Source organism: Podarcis erhardii, assembly GCF_964252035.2.
Source record: "Podarcis erhardii genome assembly, chromosome: 7".
Lineage (NCBI taxonomy): Eukaryota > Metazoa > Chordata > Lepidosauria > Squamata > Lacertidae > Podarcis > Podarcis erhardii.
Window position 1 is genome coordinate 92,627,212 of NC_138511.1, and position 26,343 is coordinate 92,653,554.

Genomic DNA, 26,343 nt, shown 5'->3' on the forward strand with positions numbered 1-26,343 from the left:
CGGGAGGAGCCTCGTACTTTGCAGAGGCGTCGAGGCGCCTGATTTGCGGAGACCGAAAGGAATCCAAAGGGGGCGGGAGACCCAGGACGCCCAAAGGGGGAAGAGAAAGGAGACTCACCGGGTCCCCGAAGGCGCCCCCGAGGCAGCACTTGCGGAGCCCCCCCCCCCCCTTGCAGGAAGGGATGGGGAGGAAGGGTCTTTGGCTCTGGGGGACCTGGCCCCCTTTATTCCCAGTCCTCTCTCGGAATCCAGCCCAGTTCCTTTGAACCCTGGGCCAGCCGGGCTCCTACCCCTCCCTCTGCGAAGCAGGAGCCCCGGGCATCGCAGCCCCCAGGGGGGTCGTATTTGCATCCCTCCCACCCTCACCAAAACGTCACGAACTCGTCACAAAAGAGGAGTCATCCCAGCTCCCCCCGCCTTGGAAGGAGCTGCTTCCCCAAAGAGCAAGAACGGGATTCACACCTCCTCCCTGTCGCGAGGTCTTCCTGCGCTTCTCCTCTGGAAGGATCCGGATTTCTGCCTGGGGTGTGGGCTGTCTCCTGGGGCGAAGCTGGATTCCCCCCTAAGGGGGAGGGGCAAAGGACCTTCTGCTTGAGGGAGGGAGGGAGGGAGGGGAGCCCTGGATTCCTGTTTCTGTCTTGAATCTGTAGTTACAGATAGGTAGCCGTGTTGGTCCGCCATAGTCAAAACAAAACAAATTCCTTCCAGTAGCACCTTAAAGACCAACTAAGTTAGTTCTAGGTATGAGCTTTCGTGTGTATCTGAAGAAGTGTGCATGCACACGAAAGCTCATACCTAGAACTAACTTAGTTGGTCTTTAAGGTGCTACTGGAAGGAATTTTTTGTTTTGAATCTGTAGAGGAAACATTGTATCCGCTGTTGCTATATTTTGTAGCGCGCTTCTTCCCTCTTTCTGCTCTCCACTCCTTGCGCTCAAGGCGTCGCGCAAAAGAGCCGAGCTCTCCTGGCGGATCGCGCGCTCCAGACACGGGGCTGCTGCTTCCTGACTTCGGATTGGCTGCCTGTCACCTTTGGACGATGCCCATTGGTCAGCGATGGTTCTTTGAGAAATCCTGATGTTTCATTGAGGGCTTTCGGGACTCCACTGAAGGGTTCACAAGCCTCTTGGCTGTAGAAGGGGGAGGGGGGTTTCTATGGGTGGGGGCCACTCAGGCTCATCATCTTGTGTGGGTGAATGGGATTTGGGGTGTTTGGATGGCCTCTTAGTCCCCGGCTCTACCAACAGCTCGTGTGGTGAAAGGCCGGAACGGGTCGCCTGAGGTCCCCCCCCCCCCCCCGCCACAACAAGGCTGCTTTCTTGTCCTGCAAGGGGCCAGGAGTGTCTCTGCAAGGCTGTCCTCCGAGTGGTCCTTCTCCCCCTTTATTTCAACCCCTCATCCCCAGGGGCCTGAGCAGGGGATCCCACCCCCTACCCCCTAGCAATGGAAAGGGTTTCATATATATATCTGATACAAAAGTATGCAGCTTGCCTGTGGGGCAGGTGGGAGAACATAATGGAACACTCTTGCAGGCCCCACGGCCTCCTCCGGGGAAGGGGTCCTGGTGTTCTGGCACTCACAGCTCCTCTCTTGTGAGACCTGGTCTAGCAGAGTAAAAGCAGCGCAGAGGGAGATGAGCAGGAGAAAAGAAGGAGCCCCACCAATTTGCAGCTTGGAGGCACTGGAAGAGGAAACACTGTGAGCCTCTCTACGCATGATGTGAACCACCCTGGCATCCTCAGATCAAGGGCACTGCACAAATTTAATAGCTATAGAAATGATAAAGTACGTTACCTGCTTGTGTGGTAAGAATTTGCTTCTACGCCAGCAGTTTGTTACACATGTAAGGGAACATCTGAAATAAAAACACGGAACCAAGGGAATGAGACCAAACTCATAGTCCTGCAGGGACCCAGTTTATTCAAACTATTGCAATCGGACAGCCTTGCTATCGGGTTCTTCAGCAGAAGGGCTGGTTTGCAAAGGCTGCCAGGGGGCACATTAGAAGAAAGCTTATATACACAGCACACAAAGACCCATAAAATGCCACAACACTCTTCCACTTGCGTCAAGAAAGGTCACAGGTCATGGGATACGTGGCTCAATGCGGATATCGACTCCTCTGAAATTACCTTGGGGTGTCCCAGAGTTCCCAGGTCATTTGGGTCTCATATTTTGCACCATTCCCTTGGCAACCAGACCCACGGTGGGGCTGTTGATGTTCCTAGTCCCTATCTTAGTTCTCTTTTCCCAAAACATGTCAAAGACCTTTGAGGAGAGGTGTGAGTTCTCACACGGATGCTAGCTCAACACAGATCTCTTTCCCAAAACATCATCTGCCCTTCTAGGGTCTGAAAAGGCTGGAAGTGGTAGGCAACTTACACAGGACAACTTTACAGGAGGGTGGAATGAGGGTTACAAAAATCAAGCCTAACGCATCCTATCTAAAAAGCTGGATGCAATTAATACTAGGACACTTTGACCAAAATCAAAATCTATAATATCTAATATTCAATCAACTATCACATTTTTTTACACCAAGTCCTTCCTAGGAAAGCTCAGCATGGACAGCAAACTCATCAGTGTCACCCAATCACTGTTATCCCTCTCCCAAGGCATGATGTGAAGAAGGAATTCAACACCTTGGCCAAGGACTTGAAAGTCACAGCTCTGGGTACGTGGTAGGAATTACTATGGGGCACCAGATGTGGCAAAGAACCCAGCTGCAACCATTACCTCATACGAACTAAGGTAAAAGATAAAGGTAGCCCTGCCCGTACGGGCCAGTCGTGTCTGACTCTAGGGTTGTGCGCTGGGGGCCAGCGCTGTCCGGAGACACTTGCGGGTCACGTGGCCAGCGTGATGAAACTGCTCTGGCGAGCTGGCACCAGCGCAGCACACCTTCCCACTAGAAAGCGATACCTATTTATCTACTTGCACCTAAGAGTGCTTTCGAACTGCTAGGTGGGCAGGAGGTGGGACCGAAAGACAGGAGCTCACCCCGCCGCGGGGATTTGAACCGCCAACCATGCGATCGGCAAGCCCTAGACACTGAGGTTTTACCCACAGCGCCCCCCGCGTCCCTCTCATACGAACTAAAGTCTCCTCCAATTAAATCTGTACACAGCCACTACTGTAGTTTGCCCCCACTGTGAGTTCTTTGATGGCAAACAAGACGGGCCCTGTGGCTGAAGCTCTTTCCACATGCTTGCCACTGATAGGGTTTCTCCCTGGTATGAATTCTCTGATGGGACATGACACTATCCATTTTTCTGAAGCTCTTTCCACACTCTTGTAACTGATAGGGTTTTTCTCATGGATTAACTCTTTGATGGGCCCTAAGATGGCATTTTTGAGTAAAGCTCTTTCCACACTAAAAGCACTGATAAGGTTACTCCCTTGTATGAATTCTTTGATGGGAAGTGAGTTTGCTGCTCGTATTGAAGCTGCTTCCACATTCCAAACATTTATAGGGTTTCTCCCCTGTATGAATTCTGTGATGGGTTGTGAGACTGGTGCTCTGGGTGAATCTCTTTCCACATTCCAAGCACTGATAGGGTTTCTCTCCTGTATGAATTCTTTGATGGGAGGTGAGACTGGTGCTCCTATTGAAGCTCTTTCCACATTCTGAACACTTATATGGTTTCTCCCCTGTATGAATTCTTTGATGGACAGTGAGCTGGCCTTTGTCTATGAAGCTCTTTCCACATTCCAAGCACTGATGGGGTTTCTGCCCTGTGTGAATTATTTGATGGACAGTAAGCTGGCGTCTGTGAATGAAGCTCTTTCCACATTCCAAGCACTGATAGGGTTTCTCTCCCGTATGAATTCTTTGATGGGCCATGAACTGGCCTTTGTGAATGAAGCTCTTTCCACATTCCAAGCAATGATAAGGTTTCTCCCCTGTATGAATTCTTTGGTGGGAAGTGAGCTTGGACCTCTCATTGAAGCTCTTTCCACATTCCAAGCACTGATAGGGTTTCTCTCCTGTATGAATTCTTTGGTGGGAAGTGAGCTTGGACCTCTCATTGAAGCTCTTTCCACATTCCAAACATTTATAGGGTTTCTCCCCTGTATGAATTCTCTGATGGTCAGTAAGCTGACTTCTGAGAACAAATCTCTTTCCACATTCCAAGCACTGAAAGTGTTTTTCCCCTGTATGAATACTTTGATGGGTTGTGAGACTGGTGCTCTGGGTGAATCTCTTTCCACATTCCAAACATTTATAGGGTTTCTCCCCTGTATGGATTCTCTGATGGGAAGTGAAACACCCTCTTCGACTGAAGCTCTTGTCACATTCTTGGCACTGATAGGGTTTCTCCCCAGTATGAATTCTCTTATGGGACATAAGTTGGCCTTTTAGAATGAAGCTCTTTCCACACTCCCAGCACTGATAAGGTTTCTCCCCTGTATGAATTCTTTGGTGGGAAGTTAAACTGTTCTTTTGACTGAAGCTCTTTCCACATTCCAAGCACTGATAAGGTTTCTCCCCTGTATGAATTCTTTGGTGGGAAGTGAAACTCTCCTTTGTTCTGAAGCTCTTTCCACACTCTTGGCACTGGTAGGGTTTCTCCCCTGTATGAATTCTTTGGTGGGTAGTTAATCTGTCCTTTTTTCTGAAGCTCTGCCCACAATCTTGGCACTGATAAGGTTTTTCCCTTGTATGAATTCTCTGATGGACAGTGACCTTGTATCTCTGACGGAAGCTCTTTCCACATTCCAAGCACTGATAGGGTTTCTCCCCTGTATGAATTCTTTGATGAGTCCTGAGCTGGGAGCTCTGAGAGAATGTCTTATCACATTCCAAGCACTGATATGGCTTCTCCCCTGTATGAATATTTTGATGGACTCTTAGTTGGTGGCTGTGACTGAAGCTCTTTCCACACTCCAAGCACTGATAGGGTTTCTCTCCTGTGTGAATCCTTTGATGGGAAGTGAGATAGGAACTCTGACTGAAGCTCTTTCCACATTCCACGCACTGATAGGGTTTCTCCCCAGTATGAATTCTACGATGGGAAGTGAGATAGGAACTCTGACTGAAGCTCTTTCCACATTCCAAGCACTGATAGGGTTTCTCCCCTGTATGAATAAGTTGATGAACAGTAAGCTGGCCTCGGTGTCTGAAGCTCTTTCCACATTCCAAGCACAGATGGGGTTTCTTCTCAAGGAGATTTCTTTGATGGGAAGTGGCATGGGAGCTCTGACTGAAGCCCTCGCCACAGTCTGAATCCTGATATGGCTCCTCCACTGTGTGGATTTCGTTGTGGTCTCCCTCGTTCTTCATCTCCAATTCATCACCACCTGCAACTACGTGGCAAACAGATTAGAGCCTCAGGAATAATAATAATAATAATAATAATAATAATAATAATAATAATAATTTATTTTTTATACCCCAGCCACTCTGGGCGGCTTCCAACAAAGATTAAAAATACATTAAAATGTGAGACATTAGAAAACTTCCCTAAACAGGGCTGCCTTCAGATGTCTTCTAAATGTCACATAGTTGTTTATCTCCTTGACATTTGATGGGAGGGCATTCCACAGGGTGGGCTTATCACAGCGAAGGAACCACCAGCAGGCCCTTGGCACTGGATCTCAGTATCTGGGCAGAACGATGGGGGTGGAGACGCTCCTTCAGGTATACTGGGCCGAGGTCATTTAGGGCTTTCAAGGTCAGCACCAGCACTTTGAGTTGTGCTTGGAAACGTACTGGGAGCCAATGTAGGCTTTTCAGGACCGGTGTTATATGGTCTCGGCGGCCGCCCCCAGTCACCAGTCTGGCTGCCGCATTCTGGATTAATTGCAGTTTCTGGGTCACCTTCAAAGATGAGAACCGCAACCCCAGAGTCGGCCACGACTGGACCTAATGGTCATGGGTCCCTTTACCTTTAAAGATTTTTTTTTAAGAATCGGTTTAATGATTGCCTCTTTCAGTGGGTCTGGGAAAGCTCCCTCACAGAAAGAAGCATTCACCACCCCGCAGAGCCCATTGCCCAGCCCTTCCCGGCTCACTTTTATTAGCCAGGATGGGCAAGGATCAAGGAGACAGGTGGTTGGTTTCACTAGTCCAAGCAACCTGTCCACATCCTCGGAGGTAACCGATTGGAATTGATCCCATGCAATTTGACTAGACAGGACTCTAGCACTCTCCCGCTTGAGCCCTGCTCCCACAATGGTGTCTACCTCCTTCCGTGAGCAACTTTATCTGCAAAAAACTTTGCAAAATCATTGCAGGAGATCTTGGGGTCTTTACAAGGCCCTGATGGTAAAGGTGGTTCTGTTAAATTGCAAACCACCTGCTGCTATTTTATGCAGATGCAATAGAGGCGGTGAAGAAAGTCTTCCATGCCATAACTATCACCACTTGATAGGCTTGACATTGAGCTCTAACCCGTGTCCGGTCCAATTCAGAATGAATTTTCTACCACCGGCGCTCTAGCCGTCTCAAATATCGTTTCCTCACCCTCAAATCCGTGGAAAACGACAGGGCTGTCCGGGCTCCATGCAATCAGAGAGGGCGCTTCGGAGCCAGACAGTCGATAGCCCTGGTTAACTCCACATCCCAGTGGGCCACCAGGGAATCAGCTGAAAGGCCATCAACATGGGATAAAGCATCCCCTACCGCTCTCTGGAAACCGCTTGGATCCATTAAGTGGCGGGGGCGGACCATCTGAATCGGTCCCATCTCCCTGCAGACAGGAAGGGTCACAGAGAAGTCCAGTTGCACCAGGAAGTGATCTGACCACGGCACTTCAGTTTCACTTTTAGCTAGTGTCAGATCACCCACGTCACTAGAGGTGAACACCAGGTCTAAGGCATGTCCGTGGCTATGGGTTGGACCAAACTCATTCAGGGACAGCCCCATGGACGCCATGCTTTCCCCGAAGTCCCGAGCGGCCCCTTGTAAGGTTGTGTCAGCGTGGATGTTAAAATCCCCCAGGACAACCAAGCTAGGTGTCTCCAGGAGAACATCCGCCACGACCTGAAGCAGCTCGGGCAGGGAATCCTTGGTGCAGCGGGGAGGTCGGTACACCAAAAGGAATCCTGTACCGCCCCTACTGCCCAACTTCCAGAACATGCACTCAGAGAACTGGGTCTTCCCAATAGGACGCCTGGTGCAAACTAACGACTTCCTAAAAATCACTGCAACCCCCCCTCCCCGCCCACATGACCTGGGTTGCTGTGCGTAAGAGAAACCTGGTGGACAAGCAGCGGCAAGGACAGGCCCATCTGCTTCATCCAACCAAGTCTCTGTTACACATGCCAGGTCAAGTCCTCCATCCACGATCAAGTCATGGATGGCAGTGGTCTTATGAATCATTGACCTGGCATTGCACAGCAGCCCCTTCAGGTCATGTGGGTATCCCTTGCTGATTCCAGTATCCATCCAGTCAAGACCAGACCTTGAGGCAGAGATAGTCTTCAAACAATAACTAAGCCTGCCTCCTGGGTAATGACATGTTCTGGTCTTAGCGTAACTCCTCCTCCTGCCCATGATCACTGAGATTGGATTTCCCAGTGCATCCCCCCCTCCCCGTGGAACTTGCCCCAGCCATTCTGTTGGCGGGGGCCCACTCCCAGGCAGCCCTGATCCTGCCCCTTATAAACAAAACACAAACTATACAACAACCAATAAAACAAAACAAAACAACGTTATACCTAAATTAATCTCCAACCAGATATCCTTATAGAAGACATCTGAAGGAAAACCCTCTTTAGGGAAGCTTTTAATGTTTGATGGACTACTGTATTTTAATATTTTGTTGGAAGCTGCCCAAAACAGCTGGGGAAACCCAGCCAGATGGGCGGGGTATAAATAATAAATTGTTGTTGTTGTTGTTATCCATCCCACCCCCCAACAGAGCAAAAGGGGGGGGGGGAGAAGAGGAAAATTAACAGGCCACTGACTGCTTAAGAACATTTTAAAACACATTAGATTAGACACTTGGAACACGGAAGCAATAGCTAGCAGAAGAACTTCACCCTCCCCCAAGAATTTCTTCCACCCTCTAGGCACTGCAGCAGGAGTCCTTTTGTAGCTGAGAATGTGCGGGCCTGCCCCCCCCCCCGTCCCCCAGGCCAGTTGGAAAAGGCCTTGGAAGGGAGCAGGCCCTGCAGTCCTCGCCACAGCCGATGGTCCCAAATTAGGGAGCAGTGCTAATTAATGCTTGTGACGAAGGAAGAACTGAAGGGAGTTAGATGTGAGGTCTTCCTCCAGGGTTCACTGCCTGGGGTTCCAAAAGCCTGCTTATTTTCTGGGACGGATTTTGTTTGGCCCAATCATGGGATCTGTGCCATCTCCAATGTCACTCATCTCTTTAGTCAACCAAGGACAGAAAGAAGAAGAACAGAAATAAAACATCTGACAGAAGCCACTTCAACTTCCTGAATCACTTTGAAGATACATTTAAGAAGGCCTGGGCAGTTTAGAGGAGCCTGAAAAAAATATGGATGAGGGGGTTTTATCTGCCCTGGAGTAACTTCATCTGAGCAATTTCCCCCCTGCTCAGCACCTTGCACCTCTGGTGGCCCTGCCCCTATGAGGGGATGGGGGTTGCTGATGGATGGAGTCTGAGGGGGAAGGAGAGCGGTCAGCGCCCCTCCTCCTCCTCCTGTGCATCTGGCCAGAGCCATGGCTGCTCTCCTGAGGCCCTTCCTCTGCTTCTGCCCCCATGAAGGGGCCCTGATGGGAGGCTGTGGGGGCTGCAGACAGGCCAGCCCTTCAAGAGCAAAAGGGGGCCATCTTGGAGGGGGGTAGGCAAGATGATGAAAATGATAATTTTATAATTTATATGCCAACCACCTGGCTGGGTTTCATGCTTTGAAAAGGCAGGACCGGAGGAACAATATTCACAGGGAAAGCAGTCAAAGGTCTTCCATCTAAGGCTGGCTGTGGGAGTGTTAGCATCCCAGGTGCTGCTGTTGAGCCCCATCGAAAAATCAGTGGTTCCTCCCATAGAGAGATGTATTGAATTACAAAGCAGATAGGATTATCCCAGAGGGAGCCTTACCAAGAGAGGCCATGATCCGACGATTCTCCTCCATGACTTCCTTATGGAGAGCTCTCTGGTCAGGATCCAGCAACGCCCACTCCTCATCTGTGAAATGGACAGCTACATCTTCAAAGCACACTGGACCCTAACAGAAAAAGGTTGTCCTCTTAGACCAAATAAAGGTTAACAGTTACACTTTGTTGGCTTCTGTCTCTTAATTGATGTCCTGTTTTAATGGGAACCTTTTCCTGCGCATTTTATGGATGCATATTTTGTAACTGAAGTAACTGAAAATTGAAACTAATTTTATCGCTTGAACCGTGGTTAAAAGGATTGATACAAATAGAAATTGTTTCCCTCTAGAGGGAGCCTTTCAAACTGTTACAAGAGTTGAGGTGGGGGAATCTCCAGCTGCAAGATAAAAAACCGTGAGAACCAGGGATTGACCTTGGATCGGTAAGAATGTCGACAGAAGAAGCCTTAGTGATTGCATTATGCAAGATAAGTGATTCATTGGAACAGCTCCATAAGAAGACCGATGTGATGACTATCAAAATTGATAACTGGGGACAAAAAGTGACTAATTTGGGACAAAAAGTGAACATCTATACAGAAACTATTCAGGAATCGATACAGGAATCTACTTTGACATGGCAAATTGTGGAAAAGGCGAGGGATAAAGTTGTTGTTGTTGAACCTAAAGTAATACAAGTGGAGAGGGAGAGAGCCCCAGCCTTACAGAGGCAATTTGATGAAGATAAGTTCATAGAATCATAGAATCCTAGAGTTGGAAGAGACCACAAGGGCCATCGAGTCCAACCCCCTGCCAAGCAGGAAACACCATCAGAGCACTCCTGAAATATGGTTGTCAAGCCTCTGCTTAAAGACCTCCAAAGAAGGAGACTCCACCACACTCTTTGGCAGCAAATTCCACTGTCGAACAGCTCTCACTGTCAGGAAGTTCCTCCTAATGTTTAGGTGGAATCTTCTTTCTTGTCATTTGGAACCATTGCTCCATGTCCGCTTCTCTGGAGCAGCAGAAAACAACCTTTCTCCCTCCTCTATGTGACATCCTTTTATATAGTTGAACATGGCTATCATATCACCCCTGAACCTCCTCTTCTCCAGGCTAAACATGCCCAGCTCCCTTAGCCATTCCTCATAAGGCATCGTTTCCAGGCCTTTGACCATTTTGGTTGCCCTCCTCTGGACCCGTTCCAGTTTGTCAGTGTCCTTCTTGAACTGTGGTGCCCAGAACTGGACACAGTACTCCAGGTGAGGTCTGACCAGAGCAGAATACAGTGGCACTATTACTTCCCTTGATCTAGATGCTATACTCCTATTGATGCAGCCCAGAATTGCATTGGCTTTTTTAGCTGCCGCGTCACACTGTTGGCTCATGTCAAGTTTGTGGTCAACCAAGACTCCTAGATCCTTTTCACATGTACTGCTCTCAAGCCAGGTGTCACCCATCTTGTATTTGTGCCTCTCATTTTTTTGCCCAAGTGCAATACTTTATATTTCTCTCTGTTAAAATTAATCTTGTTTGTTTTGGCCCAGTTCTCTAATCTGTCAAGATCATTTTGAAGTGTGATCCTGTCCTCTGGGGTGTTAGCCACCCCTCCCAATTTGGTGTCATCTGCAAATTTGATCAGGATGCCCTTGAGTCCATCATCCAAGTTGTTGATAAAGATGTTGAATAAGACCGGGCCCAAGACAGAACCCTGTGGCACCCCACTAGTCACTCTTCTCCAGGATGAAGAGGAATCATTGATGAGCACCCTTTGGGTTCGGTCAGTCAGCCAGTTACAAATCCACTGAGTGGTAGCATAGTCAAGACTGCATTTTACCAGCTTCTTTACAAGAATATCATGGGGCACCTTGTCAAATGCCTTGCTGAAATCAAGGTAGGCTACATCCACTGCGTTCCCTTCATCTACCAGGCTTGTAATTCTGTCAAAAAACAAGATCAGGTTCGTCTGACATGACTTATTTTTCAGAAATTCATGCTGACTATTGGTGACCACAGTATTCCTTTCTAGGTGCTCACAGACTGTTTGTTTAATGATCTGGTCCAGAATCTTCCCTGGTATTGATGTCAGACTGACTGGGCGGTAATTATTTGGGTCCTCTCTTTTCCCCTTTTTGAAAATAGGGACAACATTTGCCCTCCTCCAGTCTGCCGGGACTTCACCTGTTCTCCAGGAATTCTCAAAGATGACTGCCAGTGGTTCTGAGATCACATCTGCCAGTTCTTTTAATACTCTTGGATGCAGTTCATCTGGCCCTGGAGACTTGAATACATCTAAACTAGCCAAGTATTCTTGTACTATCTCCTTAGTTATTCTGGGCTGTGTTTCCTCTGCTGAATCATTTGCTCCAAATTCTTCAGGTCAGGCATTGTTTTCTTTATCGGAGAAGACTGAGGAAAAGAAGGCATTGAGGAGTTCAGCCCTTTCTGTGTCCCCTGTTTGCATTTCACCATCTTCTCCTCTGAGTGACCCCACTGTTTCTTTGTTCTTCCTTTTGCTACGAACATACCCATAAAAGCCTTTTTTGTTGCTTTTAACCTCTCTAGCAAGCCTGAGTTCATTCTGTGCTTTAGCTTTTCTGACTTTGTGTCTACATGTGCTGGCTATTTGTTTGAATTCCTCTTTGGTGGTTTCCCCCCTTTTCCATTTTTTGTACACATCCTTTTTTAAGCTTAACTCAGTTCTTTATATAGCCACCCTGGCTTCTTTAAGCACCTTCCATGTTTCCGTCTCATTGGTATTGCCTGAAGTTGTGCTTTTACTATTTCCCTCTTAACAAACTCCCAGCCATCATGAACTCCCTTTCCTTTTAGTATTACTGACCATGGGATCTCACCCAGCACTTCCCTAAGTTTTATGAAGTCGGCTTTCTTAAAGTCAAGAAATTGAGTCCTAGTCTGCTTGGCTGCTTCTTTCCGCTGTATAGTAAACTTCAGAAGAGCATGATCACTCGCGCCTAATGATCCTTCCACTTCTACCCCACTAACCAGGTCATCAACATTGGTTAGGACCAGATCTAAAATGGCTGTTCCTCTTGTTGCTTCTTCCACTTTCTGGACAATGAAGTTGTCTGCAAGGCCAGTGAGGAATCTGTTTGACCTTATGCTCTTGGATGAGTTTGACATCCAACAAATATCCGGGTAATTGAAGTCCCCCATTACTACTATCTCCCTTCCTTTTGCATGCTTGGCCATCTGTTCCAGGAAGGCATCATCTATGTCCTCCGTTTGGCTTGGGGATCTATAGTAAACTCCCACAATGAGGTCCCTGTTATTCTTCTCTGCCTTAATTTTGACCCAAATGCTCTCACTTTGGCTTTGAGGTTCTAAATCTTGGATCTCTTCACAGGTATACACATCCCTGACATATAACGCCACTCCTCCTCCTTTCTTGTCTGGTCTGTTTCTCTGAAATAGATTGTATCCCTCCATTATTACATTCCAATCGTGGGACTTATCCCACCAGGTTTCAGTGATGCCTATTATGTCATATTTAGTTTGCTGTACCAAGAGCTCAAGCTCATCTTGTTTATTTCCCATGCTTTGCGCATTAGTGTACAGACATTGAAGTCCATTAATCATTCCCCCGTGTCTCTTATTTAAGGATTTTTTCTTCCCACCACTAGGTCTGTGTGCTGTTTGCTCCATTTGGTCTATGACAATTGGATGATCATCTTCATCAATTGATAGACTCCTACCTTCAGGAGCACTGTCTCCCTCCCCCACATTAGTCAGTTTAAAGCCCTCCTGATGAGGTTTCTGAGATTTTTGGCAAAAACATTCCTCCCAACCATTGTGAGGTGCAGCCCATCGCTTGCCAGAAGTCCATCTTCAAGAAACTGCAGTCCGTGATCTAAGAATCCAAACCGTTCCTGTTTACACCATTTGCGAAGCCAGCTGTTCACTTCCACTATTTTCCCCTCTCTCCCTGGGCCACGTCGTTCAACTGGGAGGACAGATGAGATGACAATTTGTGCATTTAATTGCTTCAATTTCCTGCCCAGAGCCTCATAGTCTCTTTTGATCTTCTGGAGGCTATTGCTTGCAGTGTCATAGGTTCCCACATGAACCAAGAGGAAGGGGTATTTGTCAGTGGGTTTTATGATTCCTTGCAGTCGTTCAGTTACATCTTGGATCTTAGCCCCAGGGAGACAGCACACTTCCCAAGACATCTTGTCAGGCCCACAGATCACTGCTTCTGTTCCCCTCAGTAGGGAATCCCCTATCACCACTACACGCCTCCTCTTAGGTTCGGTCGGGGTTCTTCTGTGAACTGTCCGTTCCAAGGTAGCCTGCACATTCCCTGAGGACTGACTTTGCTGGTCGTCTTCATATACTTGATCAACTGTAATGAGGGGGAGATCCTGAAATGGATTCTGCTCTTCGTCTTCCATGCTTGGGGAGAGGACCTCAAAGCGATTGTGTATTTCTAAACAATCAGAGCGAACCCTGGACCTCCTACTTCTTTGAGTCACGTTTCTCCATATATCTGGCTCCTGTGTTGGTGATCTAGCCTCCTTCTCAGGGGAGTCCCCTGTCTCCTCCTTGGTGGAGACGGTGTGCTCTGTTGCTTCCAAGAAGAGCTCCAGCTCTCTAATTCTTTGGAGCGTAGCCACACGTTCCTCCAGTTGCTGGACTTTGTCTTTTAAGAGGGCAATCAACATGCAATTGCTGCAGGTAAAGCTGCCTGCAACCTTTGGCAAGATGGCAAACATTGCGCAGGAACCGCAGGCGACTGCAGCTGTTCCCTCACTCTCCATCTTGAGAACGTGTCGTTGGGGCTGGCTGCAGTGGTCCTCCATCATAAGAAGCGTGCAGACAGGACAAATAACTCCCCCCAAAAAACCCTAGGTCTCCCCCAACAAACTTTTGAGACTAGCTCCCCTAAATCTAAAAGATGGATCAATTTGCGCGCGCCGCTGCCCTGCAACCTCTGATAAGCTCCTCCCACAGCTAATCACCTGCCTCAACAGAAACCCTGCCCCCTCTGACCTTTGCACAGGGAGAGCAGCTAATCAGCCACAAGAAACACACACAGGAGGAAACCCTAAGGGTCAGGGGTCCCTTTACCTTTTATTCCGAACTTTGAAATGGAAAGCATAAAGCTGGTGGTCAAAAGAGGTTTAAAGATCGTCTCAAGCCAAATCTTTAAGAAGTAGTATAAACACCGACAACTGTGATACGGAAAGGGGGGGGGCATGTCTTCTTTACCTTCTTCACTACAATATATCAATTTATTTCCAATTGTCAATGTCAAAAGGGACTAAAATCTATAAAATTCATAGAAAATCAGCGTGCCAGTTTGCTCAATTACTCTAGGACTCCATCACACCTCCCCTGTCCAGCATAATCCCTCAAGCAAGGTGTCAAGGTGATCAGCCTTTCCTCCAGACAATGTCAGGTGGCAGACTATGCATATTTGGGACCATTGTTTTCTCATCCCCAGGAAGTGTTTATCTGTGCATATCTCCAGCTCTGCATATTCCCCCCTCCCTCCTCCATATGTTGATCTGTGTAACCCCCCCACCTTCCTGAAGTGCTGATCTGTGTAACCCCCCACCTTCCTGAAGTGCTGATCTGTGTAACCCCACCTTTCTGTGATGTATTCATGACGTGTTTTGCACTGTATTCTGGGACATGGAGGGAGTTTCAAAAACTCATGTCACCCCTTTCTCACTGTTCAATCTCGCCTTGAACCTGTTGCGCAATAAACTTGGATCTTCTGCTGCTTGCTCCTGTCTCCGGCTGAGCTCATTTTCCTCCGCAGGGACCCACGGACTTAGTCCGATGAGCTGGGTGGCAGAGCAGCCTCGCACCCAGATTTTTGCCGTAACAACTGGAAACCAACACTGGCCTGCGAGCGCCCCAGTTGAGGAACAGCCTTGACCAAAGGCTCGAACTCGAACTCAGGACGCAAGGGGAAATGTGCTAAGAGGAAGGCACGCTTGGCAAATCCACACCGTGATCAACTCCTGCCCGGAAACCAATGTCCCCACTGTGGAAGGACGTGGGGATCCAGAATCGGCCTCTACAGTCACTTACGGACTCACTGTTAAGGTCGTGTTCGTGGAAGACCATCTTACTCGGCTGCCAGGGATCGCCCAAGAAGAAGAATTTCATCTCCCCCCCCGCCCCTCCCTGGCCGCCCTGGGACTTGCCCCCTTCTCCCCCCTGCGCCCTATGGGGAAGAGAGAGGAGACTTACAAGATCCCAAAGGTGCCACCGACGCAGCTCCTGCAAAGGAGACGAAAACCTCCCCCGGGAAGAGAGGAAAGGGGGGGCGGGAGGGAGGGGGCCTCGTCCTCCCCCCTTATTTCCTGTCCTCTCTAGGAATGCAGCTCAGTTCCGATTAACCCTTGCAAGGCGGAGCACTTCAAACTCACCTCCTCTCCATTCAGGAGCCCGGGAGGAGCCTCGTACTTTGCAGAGGCGTCGAGGCGCCTGATTTGCGGAGACCGAAAGGAATCCAAAGGGGGCGGGAGACCCAGGACGCCCAAAGGGGGAAGAGAAAGGAGACTCACCGGGTCCCCGAAGGCGCCCCCGAGGCAGCACTTGCGGAGCCCCCCCCCCTTGCAGGAAGGGATGGGGAGGAAGGGTCTTTGGCTCTGGGGGACCTGGCCCCCTTTATTCCCAGTCCTCTCTCGGAATCCAGCCCAGTTCCTTTGAACCCTGGGCCAGCCGGGCTCCTACCCCTCCCTCTGCGAAGCAGGAGCCCCGGGCATCGCAGCCCCCAGGGGGGTCGTATTTGCATCCCTCCCACCCTCACCAAAACGTCACGAACTCGTCACAAAAGAGGAGTCATCCCAGCTCCCCCCCCCCCCGCCAGTCATTCCAGCTCCCCCCGCCTTGGAAGGAGCTGCTTCCCCAAAGAGCAAGAACGGGATTCACACCTCCTCCCTGTCGCGAGGCCTTCCTGCGCTTCTCCTCTGGAAGGATCCGGATTTCTGCCTGGGGTCTGGGCTGCCTCCTGGGGCGAAGCTGGATTCCCCCCTAAGGGGGAGGGGCAAAGGACCTTCTGCTTGAGGGAGGGAGGGAGGGAGGGGAGCCCTGGATTCCTGTTTCTGTCTTGAATCTGTAGTTACAGATAGGTAGCCGTGTTGGTCCGCCATAGTCAAAACAAAAAATTCCTTCCAGTAGCACCTTAAAGACCAACTAAGTTAGTTCTAGGTATGAGCTTTCGTGTGTATCTGAAGAAGTGTGCATGCACACGAAAGCTCATACCTAGAACTAACTCAGTTGGTCTTTAAGGTGCTACTGGAAGGATTTTTTTGTTTTGAATCTGTAGAGGAAACATTGTATCCGCTGTTGCTACATTTTGTAGCGCGCTTCTTCCCTCTTTCTGCTCTCCACTCCTTGCGCTCAAGGCGTCGCGCAAAAGAGCCGAGCTCTCCTGGCGGATCGCGCGCTCCAGACACGGGGCTGCTGCTTCCTGACTTCGGATTGGCTGCCTGTCACCTTTGGACGATGCCCATTGGTCAGCGATGGTTCTTTGAGAAATCCTGATGTTTCATTGAGGGCTTTCGGGACTCCATTGAAGGGTTCACAAGCCTCTTGGCTGTAGAAGGGGGAGGGGGGGTTCTATGGGTGGGGGCCACTCAGGCTCATCATCTTGTGTGGGTGAATGGGATTTGGGGTGTTTGGATGGCCTCTTAGTCCCCGGCTCTACCAACAGCTCGTGGGGTGAAAGGCCGGAACGGGTCGCTTGAGGTCCCCCCCCCCCCCCCGCCACAACAAGGCTGCTTTCTTGTCCTGCAAGGGGCCAGGAGTGTCTCTGCAAGGCTGTCCTCCGAGTGGTCCTTCTCCCCCTTTATTTCAACCCCTCATCCCCAGGGGCCTGAGCAGGGGATCCCACCCCCTACCCCCTAGCAATGGAAAGGGTTTCATATATATATCTGATACAAAAGTATGCAGCTTGCCTGTGGGGCAGGTGGGGGAACATAATGGAACACTCTTGCAGGCCCCACGGCCTCCTCCGGGGAAGGGGTCCTGGTGTTCTGGCACTCACAGCTCCTCTCTTGTGAGACCTGGTCTAGCAGAGTAAAAGCAGCGCAGAGGGAGATGAGCAGGAGAAAAGAAGGAGCCCCACCAATTTGCAGCTTGGAGGCACTGGAAGAGGAAACACTGTGAGCCTCTCTACGCATGATGTGAACCACCCTGGCATCCTCAGATCAACAGTGCTCTAGAAATTTAATAGCTGGGGCCCAGTTTATTCAAACTATTGCAATCGGACAGCCTTCCCAACCAGTTGTTCAGCAGAGCGGCTAGTTCAAAAAGGCTGCCAGGAGACATATTAGAAGAAAGCTTATATACACAGCACACAAAGACTCATAAAATGCCACAACACTCTTCCACTTGAATCAAGAAAGGTCTCAGATCATGGGTCGCGTGGCTCAATGCGAATATCGACTCCCACAGTTCCCAGGCCACTTGTTAGGCTGTTAGGCTGCTGAATGAAAATATAACAACAGGGCAACTGACTTTCGGGTTTGGTGGGTGTGCGTCAGTAAACGAGGGGAATTAAGACTAAGAGAGCTGAGTGGCGTGTGTGTGCTTGTGTAATCTCACTGTATACAAGTTGTACAAGTGACAATAAAGTATTTCTATTTCTATTGTATTTGGGTCTCATATGTCTCACTTCAACAATGTTCCGAGGCTACCAGGCTAAGGAAATGCTAGCTCAACGCTTCTCTCTTTCTCTCTTTCCCAAAACATCACCTGCCCTTCTGAGGTCAGAAAAGGCTGCAAGCTGTAGGGAACGCACACATCACAGCTTTACATTGTTCAGGAGAGTGGCATTAGGGTTACAAAATGCAGACCCACAAAAATCAAGCCTAATACATTCTATCTAAAATGTTAAATGCAATTAACTAGGACACTTCAAACAAAGTGTCAGACCTCACCCGGAGTACTGTGTCCAGTTCTGGGCACCACAGTTCAAGAAGGACACTGACAAACTGGAACGTGTCCAGAGGAGTTCAACCAAAATGGTCAAAGGCCTGGAAACAATGCCTTATGAGGAACGGCTAAGGGAGCTAGGCATGTTTAGCCTGGAGAAGAGGAGGTTAAGGGGTGATAGGATAGCCATGTTCAAATATATAAAAGGATGTCACATAGAGGAGGGAGAAAGGTTGTTTTCTGCTGCTCCAGAGAAGTGGACACGGAGCAATGGTTCCAAACTACAAGAAAGAAGATTCCACCTAAACATTAGGAAGAACTTCCTGACAGTAAGAGCTCTTCGATAGTGGAATTTGCTGCCAAGGAGTGTGGTGGAGTCTCCTTCTTTGGAGGTCTTTAAGCAGAGGCTTGACAACCATATGTCAGGAGTGCTCTGATGGTGTTTCCTGCTTGGCAGGGGGTTGGACTCGATGGCCCTTGTGGTCTCTTCCAACTCTATGATTCTATGAAAATCAAAATCATTAATATCTAATTCAATCAACTATCTCAAATTTTACACCAACTCCTTCCAAGGAAAGCTCAGCATGGACAGTAAATGTCACCCAATCTCTCTTATCCCTCTCCCCAGGCATGACATGAAGAAGGAATTCAACACCTTGGCCAAGGACTTTCAAGTCACAGTTCTGGGTATGTGGTAGGAATTACTATGGGGCACCAGATGTGGCAAAGAACCCAGCTGCAATCATTACCTCATACGAACTAAAGTCTCCTCCAATTAAATCTGTACACAGCCACTACTGTAGTTCGCTCCCACTGTGAGTTCTTTGATGGGAAGCAAGACGGGCCCTGTGGCTGAAGCTCTTTCCACATGCTTGGCACTGAAATGGTCTCTCACTTTTGTGAATTCTTTGATGGGAAGAGAGATGGCTGCTCTGACTGAAGCTCCTTCCACATTCCAAGCACTGATATGGCTTGTCTCCTGTATGAATTCTTTGGTGGGAAGTGAGATGGCTGCTCTGATTGAAGCTCTTCCCACATTCCACACACTGATAGGGCTTTTCTCCTGAATGAATTCTTTTATGGGAAGTGAGGGATGCCGTTTGATTGAAGCTCTTTCCACATTCTAAGCACTGATATGGCTTCTCCCCTGTATGAATTCTTTGATGGACAGTGAGCTGGCGTCTGTGAATGAAGCTCTTTCCACATTCTGAGCACTGATAAGGTTTCTCCCCTGAATGAATTATTTGATGGACAGTAAGTTGGCTTCTGACAATAAAGCTATTTCCACATTCCAAGCACCGATATGGTTTCTCCCCCGTATGAATTCTTTGATGGACAGTGAGCTGGCGTCTGTGAATGAAGCTCTTTCCACATTCCAAGCACTGATATGGTTTCTCCCCCGTATGAATTCTTTGATGGACAGTGAGCTGGCACTTGTGAATGAAGCTCTTTCCACATTGTGAACACTGATAGGGTTTCTTCCCAGTATGAATTCTCTCGTGGACAGTGAGCTGGCGTTTGTGAATGAATCTCTTTCCACATTCCAAGCACTGATAGGGTTTCTCCCCTGTATGAATTCTCTGATGGGAAGTGAAACTGTCCTTTTTTCTGAAGCTCCTCCCACACTCTTGGCACTGATAAGGTTTCTCTCCTGTATGAATTGTTTGATGGGCCATGAGCTGGCCTCTTTGAATGAAGCTCTTTCCACATTCCAAGCACTTATATTTTTTCTCCCCTGTATGAATTTTTTCATGGTCAGTGAGGTGGCTTCTGTGAATGAAGCTCTTTCCACATTCTGAACACTTATATGGTTTCTCCCCTGTATGAATTCTTTGATGGACAGTGAGCTGGCCTTTGTCTATGAAGCTCTTTCCACATTCCAAGCACTGATGGGGTTTCTGCCCTGTGTGAATTATTTGATGGACAGTAAGCTGGCGTCTGTGAATGAAGCTCTTTCCACATTCCAAGCACTGATAAGGTTTCTCTCCCGTATGAATTCTTTCATGGGCCATGAATTGGCCTTTTTGAATGAAGCTCTTTCCACATTCCAAGCACTGATAGGGTTTCTCCCCTGTATGAATTCTTTGGTGGGAAGTGAAACTGTCCTTTCGACTGAAGCTCTTTCCACATTCCAAGCACTGATAGGGTTTCTCCCCTGTATGATTTCTTTGATGGACAGTGAGACTGAAGCTGTGAAGGAAGCTCTTTCCACACTCCAAGCACTGATAAGGTTTCTTCCTGATGGGATTTCTTTGATGGGAAGTGGAACGGGAGCTCTGACTGCAGCTCTGCCCACACTCTGAATATGGATATGGCTCCTCCACTATGTGGATTTTGTTGTGGTCTCCCTTGTTCTTCATTTCCAATTCATCACCACCTGCAACTGAGAGAGAAATGGATTAGAGCCGCAAATTACGGAGCAATGCTAAATAATGCTTGTGACCCAGGAAGAACTATAGGGAGTTAGAAGTGAAGTCTTCCTACATAGTTTACTGTCTGCAATTCAAAAGGTCTGGCTCTATTCTGGGATGGATTCTGTTTGGCCTAATCATGGAATCTGTGTCATCTCCAATGTCAATCTATCTTTGGTCAATCAAAAACACAAAAAAGCAAGAACAATAACAAGGAACCTAGGAAAAGCTACTTCTACATCCTAAATCACTCTGAAGCCTACATTGAAGAAGGCCTGGGCAGTTCAGAGGAGCCTGATCATGGTTTGAAAAGGCAGAACTGGAGGAAGAATATTCACAGGGAAAGCAGTCAATAGACTTTCATCCAAGGCTTACTGTTGAGCCCCATCGAAATGTCAGAGGTTCCTCCCATAGAGAGATGTGTTCAATTTCAAAGCAGATAGGATGATCCAAAGGAGGCCTTACCTAAAGAGTCCAAGATCTGACGATTCTCCTCCATGACTTCCTTATGGAGAGCTCTCTGGTCAGGATCCAGCAACGCCCACTCCTTGTCTGTGAAATGGACAGCTACATCTTTAAAGCACACTGGGCCCTAAAAGAAAAAGGTTGTCCTCTTAGACAACATAAAGGTGATCTGTTACACTTTACTCTGTTATTTTCTGCCTCTTAACTGCTGTTCTTTTTTAATGGGTTTGTTTTGCTGCACATTTTAATTATGGATAAATATTTCAATGTGTTAATGGAATAATTCATTGTGTATTTTAATGTGAGCTATTAAGAACCTGGTGTTCTTCAAATCATTCTCTTTGTGCAAGCAATCCTATGCAAGGATCCCATTTCCCTGTGTGCTGTTCTGGGGGTCAGGAGACCCTCCCGATGCCCTAAGACCAAGTTCAAGAGGTGCATGGGGGAATGAGGAGGATGGGGGGGGGAGCCCCTTTGTGTGAATGATGGCGCTGGTTAGGTGTATCCTGGCCATGGTTTGGTACAGTGTGAAAACGCTTAGAAGCCTATTTTAACATTCAATCTAGAAATGAAACTGTAATGACTTATAAACATGTGGGAATGTTCAGAGATGGAGGAGAGGATATATTGTTTGATTATAGCCTTTCCAACTTGTGTTAACAAGTTCACAATTTAGCAGAGTAACATTCCTCTTTTTAAACTCACAGCAGATGCGTTTGCTCAGGCTCACTAAAGGCTCTATAATAACTGTTCTGGTATTTTCCCCTTCTTTCCTCATAAAAGATAAGACATGACACAGTGTTCTATAAAACCGTAAAAAGAGTTTACTCATATTCTGTTCACAATCGGATCCCAAAAGGCAGACTTAGCTTAGAAAAGTAACATAGACCTGGAAACTATCTCATAAAGAGACAGTCCCTTTGTCATCTCCTGGCTGGAAGCCAAGAGAGCATCTTTGGCTAAGCAGATGTTGCATCTTCTATGCATGTAGTCAAAGAGAGAGAGGGCTGCCCTGCCCTGTGCTTTTGTCGTTACCTGCACAGGTGAGGCCATGCCCACCTCTAGTCACATGAGGAGGAAGTCTGCCCCAGCCCAGAAGGAAACAGGAAGTTTACCTGCTGGCTGGGCAAATATTCCTCCCCATGTGTAAACATGTTCACTCTAGGAATGTTGTACTTGACTGCTCTTCTGTTTCACATCCCACAAAACAATCCTAGCGACATTCAGAAGGTGCGTTAAGGGGACGCTGCTGTTCCTTATTCTCAGCACATAAACCTCCCTGAATAGCATTTCAGCCTTTGTTTAGGTCCTCTTTGGGGGAAGCCAGGAGGAGGAGAGAGATTTGTTCATGCTAGAGGCAGCCTGGTTGCCCCACCTCTCTGCCTACACAGAACGGGTGATTTTAACTCTTCATTAGAAAAAAATGGGATCTTTGTAGGACTGCCAGGCCTAATGACCTACTTTTCTCTGTAGGTCTTGCCATTAGGAGACAGCTGCAGAGACAAAAGGCCCCGATTTCTCCCAGCTAAGTCCCTTCCTTTCCATAATACTCTGTAAGCAATCTGAGACTGCTCCTCCTGCTTCATGGCTCTCCGGGTTGTGGGAGACAAGTGGGGAGGAGAGCTTGTTGCAGGAAGATGGGGGGACCCCTTGCCTCTACACAAGCCAAACCCCTCCCTGCCTCTCTCCTCCCACCTCCTGCTTCCGCTTCTGCCTCGGAGTCTGGGCTGCTCTCTGCCACAGACTCTCTCTGCTCACGAAGCCCCGTTGCCTCTCCAGCTTCTGACACCTCCTCCTCCCAGTCTCCTTCCTTTTCTCCCTCTGACCCCTCATCATCATCCCACCACCCCTCCCCTGGCCCTGAGCCTTTGTTCCTCCTCCCACCATTCCTCTGTGTCCACCAGTGCATGACATCCTCTCTCCCCACAAGGCTCCTTCCTCCTACCTGATCTGGTTTCCCAGCTGCTGCTTCTCCTCCGCCATCATGAGGAGATAGTTGAGCAGGTCTGGCTGGCATCGTCCTGTCGCCTACGAGAGACAAAGGTCACGAGTGCCTGCTTCTCTCAGAGGGGAAACTATAGATGGGCCTTCAAAAAAGTACCCCTTTAGGATGTTTGTACCCGTTTCCCATTTTAGTTGTGCAAAAACATATCTCCTTTTCTCTGAATTTTTCACCCCAAGTATCTTCTCCAAAAGATGAAAAGTACCCACAGATTTCTTTCAAAATCTACGACATGTGACAAAATGGAGAAAAAACTCCTTCCTCCTTACCCAGTGGCCTCTCTCGGGTATCCAGCGGAGTCGGTTCTGCCTCAGAGGAATCCGGACCCATTTCTGCAAACAGTTCTGTCCCCTGAAAGAGCGAAAAGCATTCAAAACAGAGCATGAGGAGAAGGATTAGAAATGGAACGGCCCTTCCTTAGATGCTTTCCAAAAAAGGAATGGGCCATTAGGACATGATTTGGGGATACTCTCCCTCCTCTTTGGAGCCCCTTGGGAGTATCCAGAGGAAAGTCTCTCTCACCTGCTGCTCTGCCTGCTTCCTCTCCTCTGCCTGACTCAGGAGGAAACCTTCGGCCAGGGCCACCGCCTGGGAACTGGTCTCTGCTCCGCATTCCCTCACCCAGATCTCCATCTCCAGAGGAAGGACAGCCAGGAACTGCTCCAAGATCACCAGGTCCAACATCTGAGCTTTCGTGTGCTTTTCTGGCTTCAGCCATCGACAGCAAAGGTGGTAGAGTTGGTTGCAAACCTCTCGGGGTCCTTTGGCCTCCTGGTAGCAGAACTGCCTGAGCTGCTGGCTCTGCACCTCTGAGCAAAGGGTGTCCTCCTCACCCAGTTCCTTCTTCACAGAGTTTTCCCAGAATCCCCCACTACTCCCAGTTTCCATGGCATGGCCTCTTCCTGCTTCAGGGCCAGCTGAGTCTTGCTCATCCATCTCTGTTCTCTGGACACCTCCATGAGATCGGAAGGATCCTTGGGTCTTCTGCCAAGTTCTGCCAGTCATAATGAGAGGTGCCTGCTGTATTTTTTTCTATTAATTGCTTTATTTATTATTTTCCATATATATACAACATAGAATTATCTTCATTTCAGTCAGTCCGATAAAGATATCTAGGTTCACCAAAAAAATAGAAAGAAAAAAGTATCAGAAAAATAGAAAAATAAAATGAAATTCAGATACAATTTGAACTATGTATTTTCTACACATACATTTGACCTCCCATTCTCTCCATATTCCTTTTATATTATATTAAATTTATTGTTATTATTTGTAAAAATTATCTTTTCTATTTTGATATCATTTTCCTTTATACTATTTACAGAAATCATTCAAAGGCAACTACCGTGTTTATATTACAACTATTTTTCAAGTAGTTCTTAAAATTATCCCATCCTAGAATGAACTCCTGTCTGTCTGGGTTTTTCTCTAATTCCTTCAGAAAGAGAGGCTAATTCCACATATTCTGTAAGTTTCAGTAACCAGTCGTCTCTGGTAGGAACTTTGTCATTTTTCCAATATATTGCAATAAGCACCCTTGCGGCTGTGGTTACGTACAAAAAAATTTCCTTAGGCCCTTGGGGATATCTGTGCCTGTAATACTCCGAAGAAATGTTTCTGGTTTTTAAGGGAAATTTACCTTTAACATTATTTTTAGTTCTGAGTGAATGTCGTTCCAGAACTCTTTGATCTTCTGGCATGGCCACCATATATGAAGCATGGTGCCTCCTGCTTCCCCGCATCCCCAACATACATCTGGTGTATTTTTATACATCTTGGAGAGTTTGCGCGGCATCAGGTACCATATTTCCCTTTATGGAACAGCAGGCGGTAAACCTCCAATTTACCTTCCACAAATTCTCCCATTGGGACATCTGTATGGTGTGACCTAGATCTTGGGCCCATTCAATCATGGCTGACTTAGCCTCCTCCTCCTTGACTTCCCAGAAGGTTGGCGGTTCGAATCCCCGCGACGGGGTGAGCTTCCGTTGCTCGGCCCCTGCTCCTGCCAGCCTAGCAGTTTGAAATCACGTCAAAGTGCAAGTAGATAAATAGGTACCGCTCCGGCGGGAAGGTAAACGGTGTTTCCATGCGCTGCTCTGGTTCGCCAGAAGCAGCTTAGTCCTGCTGGCCGCATGACCCGGAAGCTGTACGCCGGCTCCCTCGGCCAATAAAGCGAGATGAGCGCCGCAACCCCAGAGTCGGCCATGACTGGACCTAATGGTCAGGGGTCCCTTTGCCTTTACTTGAAGAAGAAGAGAAATGATCCCTGGCAAGCGTGGGTGAGTCTTGCTTGGAACCAGGGCTGGACTGCACCACAACTCAGATTCTGAGTGATCAAGTGAAGCTGCCTGGGTACCAGGATAGCAGCTGGCATCTCCACCATGTGGGTATCATTGGATCTGGACATTGGATCTGGACTGTTTTCACACACTAATACCCCACCCTGTAGAATACCATCAGTTATATTGTATTGGTGCAATCAGAATGAATTCCTGGAACCAAAATGCTTTTTCTGTGCACTCTGAGCAGGAGCAGCAAACAACATTATAGTGAATTGTTTTCGCTTGTCTTTGCCTACCCCACTGCCCTGTTCACGGTTGTGAAGAATATCCCTGCATTATGAATGGTCCATGTCACCATTAAGAAAGAGAGTTTGGAAGAGGCCAATAGATCTCTGGCCTGTCCCTGGATCAAGGGACTTTTCTCAAAACTCTTAATCCAACTCAAGGTCATCTGAACTAGCCAGATGTTTAACTGAGAATCGATCACAGTCAATCCATCATTTGAAAAATAAGACTTGAGAGCTGTCTTGCTCCAAAATGGCAACCTTGGCTTAAGGAGCCATTTGGCCCCTAGCTTATATATCTGGGTTTCTAACATGGCCTCCCTCTTCCCACTTTCCTGCTGCAGCTTCTGCCTCTGTCTGGACCGCTCTCTGCCACAGACTCTCCCCGCTCACTAAGCCCTGTTATCTCTTCAGCTTCAGATGCATTTTCCCAGTCTGCTCCCTCCCCTGGCCCACAGCCACCTTCCCTTGGGGGTCCCCCGGCTGGTTCCTCTCACTGTTCCTCTGTGTCCACCCAGTCTGTGCAGCTCCCTCCTTGCATCATTTATTCTGTTACCACCAGGTTGTGCTCTCCTTTCCTGTTCTTACTGGGGCCAACCAGGGGCCTCTTCTGGGAAGCCCACCAGCAGGACTGAAGACCCAGGGCGCTTCCCAGCAGCTGGCCTTCAGAAGCATGGCTGCCTCTGACTGTGGAAGCAGAGCATGGCCATTGTGGCCAGTATGTTTCCGAGCACAATTCAAAGTGTGGGTGCTGACCTTTGAAACCCTAAATGGCCTCAGCCCAGTAGACCTGAAGGAGCGTCTCCACCCCCATCATTCAGCCCAGACACTGAGGTCCAACACTGAGGGCCTTCTGGCGGTTCCCTCCCTGTGAGAAGTGAGGTTACAGGGAACCAGGCAGAGGGCCTTCTCAGTGGTGGTACCTGCCCTGTGGAATGCTCTTCCACCAGATGTCAAGGAAATAAATCTGACTTT

At 48.3% G+C, this 26,343-nt stretch overlaps 1 protein-coding gene and 3 long non-coding RNA genes across 13 annotated transcripts in view; 3 read left to right on the forward strand and 1 right to left on the reverse strand.

Moving 5' to 3' along the window:
* The window catches only part of LOC309346247, a 35,007-nt gene extending 30,511 nt beyond the window's left edge, over nucleotides 1-4,496 (forward strand). Inside the window, exon 3 of the long non-coding RNA XR_014158523.1 lies at nucleotides 4,398-4,496. This is a non-coding gene — a long non-coding RNA (uncharacterized lncRNA). The remainder of the gene's footprint in view (nucleotides 1-4,397) is intronic.
* LOC309345608 (uncharacterized protein) overlaps nucleotides 1-26,343 on the reverse strand; it is a gene marked incomplete at its 5' end in the record, with an annotated part of 296,278 nt that overhangs the window by 9,788 nt on the left and 260,147 nt on the right. The window contains 5 exons of one of the 9 annotated variants that reach the window (XR_014158323.1): nucleotides 3,150-5,306; nucleotides 9,014-9,140; nucleotides 22,743-22,825; nucleotides 23,069-23,150; nucleotides 23,322-23,804. Coding sequence is in view for 8 of the 9 variants with exons in the window: in XM_081868797.1 (XP_081724923.1) it covers nucleotides 3,391-5,306; nucleotides 9,014-9,140; nucleotides 22,743-22,825; nucleotides 23,069-23,150; nucleotides 23,322-23,804 (2,691 nt within the window). Of the gene's footprint in view, nucleotides 1-1,882; nucleotides 5,307-8,805; nucleotides 8,951-9,013; nucleotides 9,141-18,428; nucleotides 20,305-20,797; nucleotides 20,925-22,742; nucleotides 22,826-23,068; nucleotides 23,151-23,321; nucleotides 23,805-26,343 lie in introns of those variants that run through there. The other 8 variants (XM_081868799.1, XM_081868797.1, XM_081868800.1 and 5 more) reach the window with 8 other exon arrangements.
* Nucleotides 452-2,671, forward strand: LOC309346245. 2 transcript variants are annotated; one of them, XR_014158520.1, is made up of 3 exons: nucleotides 452-525; nucleotides 1,613-1,804; nucleotides 2,552-2,671. It is a non-coding gene; the product is annotated as an uncharacterized lncRNA (long non-coding RNA). The 2 variants fall into 2 exon arrangements; XR_014158521.1 differs by having other exon boundaries at nucleotides 1,613-1,784.
* LOC309346234 lies at nucleotides 5,216-21,716 on the forward strand. Its single transcript, XR_014158506.1, has 3 exons — nucleotides 5,216-5,310; nucleotides 9,018-9,153; nucleotides 20,932-21,716. It is a non-coding gene; the product is annotated as an uncharacterized lncRNA (long non-coding RNA).